This window comes from Pinus tabuliformis, chromosome 4_1, assembly GCF_031772625.1.
Source record: "Pinus tabuliformis cultivar Carrire ecotype Pingquan chromosome 4_1, CPIR1, whole genome shotgun sequence".
Lineage (NCBI taxonomy): Eukaryota > Viridiplantae > Streptophyta > Pinopsida > Pinales > Pinaceae > Pinus > Pinus tabuliformis.
Window position 1 is genome coordinate 296,592,406 of NC_142303.1, and position 10,984 is coordinate 296,603,389.

A 10,984-nucleotide genomic window follows, 5' to 3' on the forward strand; every position below is an offset into this window, starting at 1 on the left:
CAGGTGATTCGATCTCCGCCTTCGGCAGCTCAGGTATGATCAGTAGGGATAATCCGGTTAGCAATCTTATTCTAGCTGTTCGTTGTTAACCATTAAGTCATGTGATTCTCTGCCCTATCTATTTAATGTGCTTAGTGAGATCTTCTCATTCAACTTGTCGTGACGATGAATCACACTGGCTAGTTCGAAACGTGTCGACAAAAAGTTTTCTATGTGATTTTCGCCGAAAATTCCTCAACAAAAAAATAATATACATATTAAATATTAAATAAAATATAAAATTAAAACTTTATATTAGAATATTTTGAAAATATGCCACACTTGTGTAAACTAAAAATAGATTACTAAGAGTTCCACCCCCTAGACGGCGGGGGCTAATAATGTGTTACTAAATATCTCTCACATATCACCACTTTACTTTTCCCACCCACCACCATAACTGGAACTTTTAAACTTAGGCCATTGATTACAGATCGATCACAAATTTAGTTAAAAGCATCCCCAAATGAAAACCTAATTTGAAGATCAACCGTTAATGATTAGCAGTAATTTCGATCGCAAATTTAGTTTAAAAGCATCCCCAAATGAAAACCTAATTTGAATTTCACCCGTTAATGGTTAGCAGTAATTTAAATGGTGTTAATTTTTACCTACACACGGTTATGGCAAAGAATTCAGGTTAAAAGGCGGCCGTGAAGAGGAAGCCCAGCGAAGTCTGTTCGCCTGACCGTGTTCGATCCTCGCTCCCTCCTCTTCTCTATTGCCCGTCTTGTCTCCGCATTTTTAATCCATTGCTTTGGTCCTGTTTTCAACATGGCGTATCGGCTTCTTTCTGCGCACAGATTATCTTCTCTGCTGACTGTCATCAAGATTTCTCATGCCCGGTATGCAGTTCCGTATTCTCTAAGAAAGAACAAAAATGAAGCCTATATTGTATAATTTTTTCGATAAAACCTCTGTTTGGTGAGATTAGGGCGGTATTTTTAGGGTTTTGTAGAGTGCATAACCACAAAGAAATGAGGTTTAGTTGTTGTATGTTGTTTTTCATTTTGCAGTCAATATACGGCAGCGGCGGCCGAAGCGATGAGAACACGGGAAGTAGTGGCACGGGAGTTTCCAGAGGGGAGTAAAGCAGGCGGAGGCGGAGGGAATACAAAGAGAACAGCGTTCTGGATGAGGGATCCGGCCACGGGGAACTGGATTCCGGAGGATCACTTCGGCGAGACCGACGTTGCAGAGCTGAGGCAGAAACTCCTCTCCACCAGAAAGTAGACAAATAGGCATTATAAGACTAGCTTAGTATTCACATCAGGTTTAGAGGTGCCGGAAAGAGACTGGCCGTAGGCACATCTTCTGAGACTTCTTACACTTGCTCACAGTTCTTGCTTCTTACACTTGTCACAGTTCTTGCAACTGTAAACGTTCTTTGGATAAATAAATATATTTATGTGCTCACTCTTTTAAGTACTTAAATAAACGACTGAGTCTGAGTCTGATTTCGCCTCTACTATTCATTTTATCCCCTGATCTGCGAACCGAAAATGATTCATGTAAGTCTTTCCCCGTTTATTTTACTGGATTTTTGCTGTTTTATCTTTTATTTATTTTCTGAAATTAAAGTTTACTTGGGGTTGTGTTGCTTTCGGTTTTCAATATTATTTTTTGAATTTTGTTTAAAGAAACAAAATAAAGCTGTTTTTTTATAATCATTTAATTTTTTAAAATTAAAATAATTTAATATTATTTATTTCTTTTTATTTTTCAGTTAAGTTGAACTTAGGTGGAGTTAACTTCTTATTATCAGATTTGTGAGAGGTTATTGTGAAACGAATTTTAACTTGCACATGAGTCGCACGCTCAACTCCCATTTAAATCTATCATATAGGGACTAAAACCCACATAACAACCAGATTCATATTTATGGATTATTTTATTATTTATTTATACAATAAATTTTTATGGATTATTTTATTATTTATTTATACAATAAATTTTTAGTGAGTTTTTGGAATTTTTTCTAGTCTCTTTTTTTTAAATATGGCAGGAATTTATTGAAATCACAAGTTTTATTGGTAATTCCTAAACAATAGAAGTGTCTAAAAAAATTTCAGGGTGCTGAAACTATATATACAGTCAAAAAACCAGTTTAAATAGTACAAATCAAGATTTCACTTCCAATTTTTGGGACAGACAAAAAAAAGTCCAAAAAATCGCACTAAAAACAACTCCATTTATTTTTATTTTTTTTCAGAGAGAAAATCCACATATGACCGAAACCTACAGATATTTTTATAATACGACCGAAGCCAGCAGAATACGGCGTAGGTTCGAAATCGCCCAGCGAGGGGCCGCCGCAGGACTCAATCACGGCTGGGCCCCAGCCGTCCTAACATGCACGTCATAAATTTTATTTATATATACTTATAATTTCTGCTTACATAAATTTTATTTAATCTATTATTTAGATATTTTATTTTTAAATTAATTTGGTTTTTTAAAGATGTTTCTGAAAGAAAATTAATGTTTAGATTCCTGGTTTTTTTAATTTTTTAATTTAACTCTACGGATTTAAGTGGAGGGATCTTTGTTATTTTAATATTTTCTTTATTATTTGATCTCAAATTATTTAAATAAATTGAATTACATTTTACTCTCACATTAACGATGCGCACTTGAAAAATCTACACGTTATCTTTGTAAAAATATAGTTGATTTTATTTCCACTTCTCCACTTTTTTATTTTGAAGTGTAGATTTTCTAATATAGATTATTAAGATCATAAATATGTGAGAATTTACATGAATAAATTTAGTTTGCTTTGAAATTAGTAGCCATAGGACTTGTACAGTTTTTCATCGGCCACTTATCTAATCAATTTATATAATCCTTCCCTTGGTAATCACTATCTTTATCCTCGTTCAATTCCTTTGGTTTACCTGTATTTAGAACATTATATTGAGAACCTTTGTTATTGATACGTGACTTTTCCATAGGCTTTTCTTGAGCTAAGTTTGGATTTGGTTTGATTTTTTTTTATTTTCTTTTTCTTAAAAAAAATACAATTTATGAATCATATTTATATATATAAACATACACATTTTCGAACTTGATTTTAATATTTTGATCTTTCACCTTTTTTATACTTGATATAATATATATATAAATGCTTATACTCTTTCAGATTTCTATGGAATGCATGGTGTCTGGTTCTTATAGCCCTTGTCAATACTGTATCACCTCTACTACCTCTATTTCAGACTTATGATAAAGTATTTCCATAGTCTTAACATATATTTCTCTACAGTTATGTTATGATTACATACACATACACATACACTACACAGAGATACACCTCTACTACCTCTATTTCAGACTTATGATAAAGTATTTCCATAGTCTTAACATATATTTCTCTACAGTTATGTTATGATTACATACACATACACATACACTACACAGAGATCATGCATTACAGGTCTGTTATGATTACATACACATACACTACACAGAGATCATGCATTGTAGAATTCAAAAATCTGATTTTTATGCTTGGACTATCTCACACCTACGAGATTAGGGTTTCTAGGGAACTACAGAAGGCTTGCAAGCCTGAATTGACACTGATTTGACCAATAATTTTTGAAGTTTGACTTTTGTTGACCTTGTTGACTAGAGCTTGTTTGAGGAACAAATTCTAGGAGGGTTGACTTGGTGCTTGGAGGAGGTCTTGGCTTTGATCTTTGAGTCTTGGATTTCTCATATGATCTAATTCCTCTAAGAAGAGATTTTTTCCCTTTGGATGGGTTTTTCCCTGGTTTGGAGCATATATTTTGTGTCCATTCTCTTTTATGATCTTCATGGTTTATGATCTTGATAATTATTTTGTGTCCATTCTCTTTTATGATCTTCATGGGATCATGATAATTGTTTGATGAAAAGAATCTAATAAAGAATAAGAAGAAGCTAACATAAGTTCACAAGTAGTTACTAAGGATAAGAGAATTATTTAATTGTTGCCCTACTTTATTCTCCAACATGGTATTAGAGCTAAGGTGAGAAGAAGGCAACTTGAAGATCATCATTGTTGGTATAAGTGGAAGACATCCATTGAAGGACATCATTTGCTAAAGGACAAAAGGAAAGGCTTAAGGAAAAAAGCATATTAACCTAGAAGGATGAAGACTATAAGCTCTCATTGAAGGGTCTCTAGTGTACTTTGTCATCTGGAAGAAAAATATCTATCTTTTTTTCCCTCTTGGAGGTCCATTGCTATTGAAGGGCATCTTTGAAGTCTCTTGAAGGTTCTTGAAAACATCAAGATAGTTGAATGCATCATCAAGACGGACACTTGTTTGACAAGTATGATATTGTCCTCCATGTCTCAATCTCCAAATCAAATGACGTCGGTTTGCAAGGAAACAATAAGCTCTGTGGATCAACAAACTTTCTAGCATGGAAGAAAAGGATTGATTTGGTGCTCACAGAATATGAAGTCATGGAATATGTTGGCGAAATTACTCAACCAAACAAAGAGAAGACTCAAGAATTAGCAAAATATAGGAAGGGAGAAGTGAGGACACAACGGATTCTTATTGAATCTATAAAGGATCATTACATTCCCTTTATTGTTGATTTGAGTACATCTAAAGCAATCTATGATAAGTTGGTAAAATTGTACTCTATAAGTACCTTAGGCTAGGAAGCATCCCTGAGGAATCAACTATATAAAATAAGGATATCAAAGAATGAAGATATGGCCACATATCTTATGAATATCTCACAATTGAGGGATCAACTACAAGGGCTTGGGGAAGTCATCTCCGATTTAGAAATGACTACTTGTGTACTAAATGCTTTGCCACCTGAATGGAGTAATTTTGCAACTAGTGTCTACTCAAGAAAGGATACTACTCCCTTTGATGAACTATGGGCTCAATGTATCTTGGAAGAAACAAGATTGAAGGAAAAAGATGACACCGAATCAAATGAAAAGTCTCAAGCCTTTGTTGTAAAATCCAAGAAGAAGAAAGGGAAGTTTGGAAAGTCCAAAGGAAAACAAGATATGTCCAAGATACAATGTTATGGATGCAATGAATATGGACATTTTAAGAGGGATTGTCCAAACAAGAAAAACAACAAAAGGAAGGAAAGGAGTGGAGCTCACATAGCTGAAGAAAAAGAAGAACCTGAGAAGAAGTCAAAAGGTGAAGATCCCAAGGATCTATACTATTGATAGAAGCTCCATCTCTATCAGGTTTATTTACAATTTGTCTTTCTTTTACTAGAAAGTAGAAGTTAGAGTAGCATGCAACATTACATTCTCTAGAAGATCTTTGTTTTTGTGAAGCATGGCATCATAGAAGAAAGCATATGATAGTTGAAGATTTAGAGTCTACGTAATCAATTTACTTTGGAACAAGTCATCTAGCTAACAAGAATGAAAAGATTTGGACCATCTTGCACATCATAATTCATCCAAATATTTTCTAACATAATGTTAGAGGTAGTGTTCTTGTAGAAAGGATCTCAAGGATCCTCCAATAAGAACCATCATTAAGTAAAGGTTCTTTAGTATTTGGAAGAAGTAACATGACTCATATACATTCCATTTAGTATAGAAACAATAATCTTGAAGGATGAAAGGATGATGATGATCAAATTGTGGTTTGAAAGGCAAAAGTGAAGTCTTTATCCTCTTAGCAAGGGAAGTTTATATTCAATAAGGATAGAAGCAAGTTCATTCAAAGAAAGGACAACTAGATGGTTGTCTTTAGTAACTCTTCTCTAGAAGGTAGAATTCATGTCTATAGGAACCTTGCAGAAAGAGTTGGTTGTAATAATGTGCTCAATAACATGAGTATGAGAGGTCTTCCATGTGGCTACTCAATGCTTGGAATAAGGAGTTTGGTAAGATTTGTAATGGCTACAGATCAAGACTCTTCCATAAGATAGCATGACTTAAGCATGATGATATTGATCAACGTCAAATATGGTCTCTGTTAACTCTTAGAGGAAACCCTGGATGCAGGAAAACCTCTAGGATAACCTCTAACCTCTTTGAGGTTGAAAGATGGCCCTTCAACCTGAAGAGGGATCTCTCCCTAAAACTCAACTACTCTAGGTCATTGTAGTAGTAGGTTTTGCAATTGAGTTATGTGGCCAGATTTATCAAAAAATGAAGTTTGGTTGGGATATGTGAAAAATACTACCATTGGCATGGATTCTCTAATACAAAGACACTAGCTACAAGCCATACAAATCAGTCTAACAGAGGCAATATAGTTGCAGATTTCTTAGAGAAAACATTAATAAGAGATGGTAGGAGAAAATAGAAGTAAACATCAAAAAACAGAGAAACCACGTGAATTATGTAATTGACATTTAAGTTGAAAAACATATAGAAATTTGAATAAAATGAAACATAGTATTTACAAAGAATTCTATTTCATAACCTTTATTCAAATTACTAAAGATCAATGCATTCAAGCTTTGACTAAGAAAGAGAAAAAACACCACAAGAAACTGGCTGGAAACCTTCAACACATGAATCTCTAAAATGTTGTAATATTTCTTGCAGCAAGTTCTATTAATATCAAAATAATATACGCCAAGTATGATATTCAAAGTATTCCCAATCCTTCTTCATTACACAATCCATGTCTTTATAGAAAAGACAAACTAATTAAAAATAAGTTTCTAGCAAAGCTTTAATTACAAAGTCTAAAAATCACAGCCTACATCTCAAATACATGCATATAAAACATTTCAATCATATCTGCATCTACAAATCATGTTGTTCTTGGAGTCATGACCGGAGATAATGATCAACAAGTTGAATTTCGTGAGCTGGCATCCAAGTCAACAAATGTCCATGAGAGTTTTTCCTTACAAAACCCTGAAAAATAGGGTCCAGTGATCCCTTCAAAAATCCAAAACCATGATAGATGTTAGAAACATGAGAGAGGTTTTTCTAAATGGGTCAGTTGCAGAAAAAACCTCTTTCAGTTTTTAAAACTTCGTTCTCATTTGTCTGGAAAGTATTCCCAAAATTACTGTGATGTATAGGAAAAACAGAGTTTTAACTGCCCATTCTTACAAAAATGCGTTGCTACTCTTGTTGACAACGCATTTTCCTTTTTTTATTTTAATAATTATTATTTTTTTGTTGATGTGGGATGTGTCAGCACATTTTAAAAATTGAAATTTATTTTTTTTTTATCGTTGATATTCTCACTATCAACCAATACCTAATAACATTGACACTCTCGTTGTCAACGTATTCTTGTTAATCATTTTTTTGCAGCTAATAACCCCATTATCGACATTCTCTTGTTTATTACAAATCGGTGTTGACACTCCCGCTGTTAGCGCTTTAACATTGTTTTATTTACAAATCGATGCTGACACTGAAACTATGTTGGGTGTGTGTTATATTCTTTGCACGATTACTCCACACGCGGGGGGGTTACAAGGGGGTGGTATCCCCCCTTGTATGTTGCGTTGAGCGCAATAGGGTATATTAGGTGGGCGGACCTACCTATGGTTTTATGCATGTATTCCACACATGGTTTTAGGCATGATGGTTTTATGTCCATGGTATTTTGGAGATCCGATCAAGGGAACTACGATTATGTTCTAATCCAGGGTTAATGGATTGGGGTTTATGGATGCTTCGATATGTATATATATGTATTGTAACATTGAAGGAATATAATGAAAAATCAATCTGGTAGTCCCGGTTTTGGAATCCAGGGGAAAATATCTATGTATATATGTTTTATGTTTTATGCTTTCACCATTATTTATTTATTTCTTTTAAGAATTTTTTTGTAGGTAATTTTTGTACGAGTTTAAAACCTACATTTGGTATCAGAGTTGTTTCAGCTTCAAGGGGACGCTTTTGCTGCTGAGGGATTTTGCTCGGGCCTGTGGTAGACCATGTACAGTCGGAGATCTGTGGGATCGATGCTTGTGGTTAAAGAAGATGGCGAGCAGTGGAAAGATAGAGATCGAGAAATTTAATGGTTAGAGTTTTGAGTTGTGGAAACTCAAGATGGAGGATCTGCTAGTGGATAAAGATCAGTGGATCGTGGTAGATCCGGGTACTAAACCAATAGCAATGTCAGCTGAAGACTGGGCGAAGCTAGATCAGAAGGTAAAGAGAACAATACGATTGTGTGTCTCAGATTCAATATTTCTTAATGTATTAGGGGAAGCTTCGGCGAAGACTTTGTGGGACAAGTTAGGGATTTTGTACCAATCTAAGTCTCTGGTGAATAAATTGTTCCTACGGAAAAAGTTGTATAACCTGAGGATGAAAGATGGAGACTCAGTGATAGAGCATCTGAACGCCTTTAATACTGTGGTAAGCTAGTTATTATCTATTGATATTAAAATTTCAGATGAAGATAAGTGCATCAGTTTGTTGTGTTCTCTACTAGATTCGTGGGATAGTCTGGTTGTTGCAATAGGTAGCAATGCAACTACCTTGCAGTTTGATGAAATAGTCCCATCCTTGTTGTCGAAGGAGATGAGACGGAAAAATACAGAGGGTCAAAATGGTGATGCCTTTTTTGTACGAGGATGGTCCCAGAACAAACACAAAAATAAGTCCTCGAGTGGGAGATCTAAATCTCCAGGAAAACCTGTAACGGTGTGATGGAAATGCAGAAAGGAAGGGCACTTCAAAAGGGACTGTAAATCTATAGATCGTGAGAAAGGAAAGGAATCTAATGATGCTCCTTCTACAGAGGTGAAAACCACCTTAGATGAAGGTGGGGATGTGTACTGGGCTTCTTCTTCAAGTACACATGTAGATCATGAGGCATGGTTGATTGACTCAGGTGCATCCTTTCACTTCACTTCCTATAGAGAGTGGTTCTGCAAGTATCAGAAATATGATGGTGGTGATTTCTTCTTAGGGGATGACAGGAAGGCTAGAATCATTGGTCACAGAAAAGTCAAGTTGAAGTTGCAAGGTAGAAGGATTAGAACACTTATGGGTGTTCTGCATATTCATGCATTAACCAGAAATCTTATTTTTGTAAGCAAGTTGGATGATGCAGGTGTAAAAATAGTGTTCGAGAAAGATACCTGCAAGATGGTCCGGAGAGCATTGGTATTGATGCGGGGAGTTTGGATTGTAACTTTGTACAAACTTCAAGGTAGCATTTTTATTGATGGGTGCAACAATTCTGTGGTTCCTAAAAGTGGAGCAGAAAATCTAGTGGTCTCTGAAGAAAAGACCATGCTATGGCATCAAAGGCTTGGACATATTGGAGAGAAGGGCCTTCAAATACTTCATGGTAATGGTATGGTAGAAAGTATGTCTAATTTTTCTCTGGATTTTGATTTCTGTGAAAATTGTGTATATGAGAAGCAGAAACGGGTGAGTTTGTGTTGAAAATAGCAACAAGAAATGCTAAAAATAGCATTGCTATAAATAGCATTTCAGGATATACTCCAACTCCATTGGAAATAGCAAAAAATAGAGATGCTAAAAATAGCATTGCTATAAATAGCATTTCAGGATAGATTCCAATTTTAATTAGTCCCTAAATTAAAATTGAGAATTAAAATTCGAATTTAGTCTCACCAGCTGTTTGAAAATAATTAATTAATTCATCTTGAGTTAATTAGTTGGAGAAAATCAAACATGAAGTCTATGTGAAGACATGCAATAGTTTTCCCTTTCATTGAGGATGTTATCCCTTAATTAAAGTGATCAAGATGAGCTGTAATTAGTTAGCTCAGTTAACTAAGTTAAGTCCAGTTAGATTAGTTCCAACAGTTTGTGGAACTGATTGTGAGTTCAGTTAGTTAATGCATGCATGCATGTAACTACTACAATTCAGATAACTGAATATTCTCTCATAAATAACTCATGCATGTCAGTTCAGTCAGAGACTTAGTTGAGATCAGATGATGGGACAATGCACTATCAGTTGCAGGAATATTCCATTGAGGATATCTCTTGCATGTAGAAGGAATTCATTCCTTGGAGATTGCGCAGTTACTTCTGAGTTTGATGAGTTGTGTGAGAGGTCAATTCACACAGGTGGCAGCCAGAGGACCCAGGAGAAACTACGCAAGGAAATAGGAGGCTTGGAGGACTGAGGGAAGGCATATGTTGTGTCTATTCAGTCTATGAGCAGCATTGAGGGATTGTACTGAGAGCTAGTGATCTGAAAATGGGGCACTTAGGCTTCTTGTCTAACTTACAAGAACCTCTCCCACTTCCAAAGCTTATTTATTCCCAAGTCTTTATGATTAACCAATGCGGAATTAAATATATGCTTGAAAATAAAGGTGTATGCTTGTGTTTGGTTTTAAATTGTTTATGTGCTATGAATTGATTTGCTTAAACTGATATAAAGAAAATAGCAACAATTAAAAACAACAGATACAATGGAGAAATAAAACATGCACAACACAGTAATATTAATTTGAAGTTCACCGAAACCCTTGGGCTACATCTCCCTGAGCTCTTGTCAACTCAACTAGGCTCTCTGGGATTATGGCAAAGTCTTTTTTACAAGCTCTTGGCTCAACTCCACTGTTTTACATAGAAACAATGGGTTTAGACACCATTTTATCCCTGGCTCTGAAGCTCTCGGCTTTCTAGCTCTAGCTCTCACTCTGGCTCTCCGCTCTGGCTCTGGCTCTAACTCTTGGCTCTAACTCTTGGCTCTGGCTCATGGCTCTGTCTCTTGGCTCTGGCTCTGGCTCTGGCTCTGCCTGCTTATGCCTCTCAATCATGCTCTCAGACTCAGCAACCCCTCTATCTCTATCATTGAACGGCTTTTAAGCCTATCGGTGCTTGTCTGTTCGTTTCAGCTCTTGGGCTCTCTAGCTCTCGGTCGCTGTCCCTTCATCTTCCTTCTGGAGCATTTAACAATCATTGCTAATGTCCCAAGGTATGGTGGCCACCTGTTTTGCAACGGAAAAGGCCACTGGCATGTTGAAATCCCAAAGATATCATTTC

At 35.7% G+C, this 10,984-nt stretch overlaps 1 protein-coding gene across 1 annotated transcript; it reads left to right on the plus strand.

Moving 5' to 3' along the window:
- The first annotated feature begins 644 nt into the window (after positions 1-644).
- On the plus strand, positions 645-1,475 carry LOC149175452 (uncharacterized). Its single transcript, XM_089422842.1, has 2 exons — positions 645-884; positions 1,056-1,475. The coding sequence occupies exons 1-2, from the start codon at positions 814-816 to the stop codon at positions 1,270-1,272; spliced, it is 288 nt and encodes a 95-aa protein (XP_089278968.1). The 5' UTR covers positions 645-813; the 3' UTR covers positions 1,273-1,475.
- The last annotated feature ends 9,509 nt before the right edge of the window (positions 1,476-10,984 follow it).

Bases quoted from the DNA above. Each gene is read 5' to 3' on its own strand.
- LOC149175452 (XM_089422842.1), top strand. From the start codon at position 814: ATGGCGTATCGGCTTCTTTCTGCGCACAGATTATCTTCTCTGCTGACT. The intron at 885-1,055 runs GTATGCAGTTCC...TTCATTTTGCAG, and splicing joins ATCAAGATTTCTCATGCCCG to TCAATATACGGCAGCGGCGG.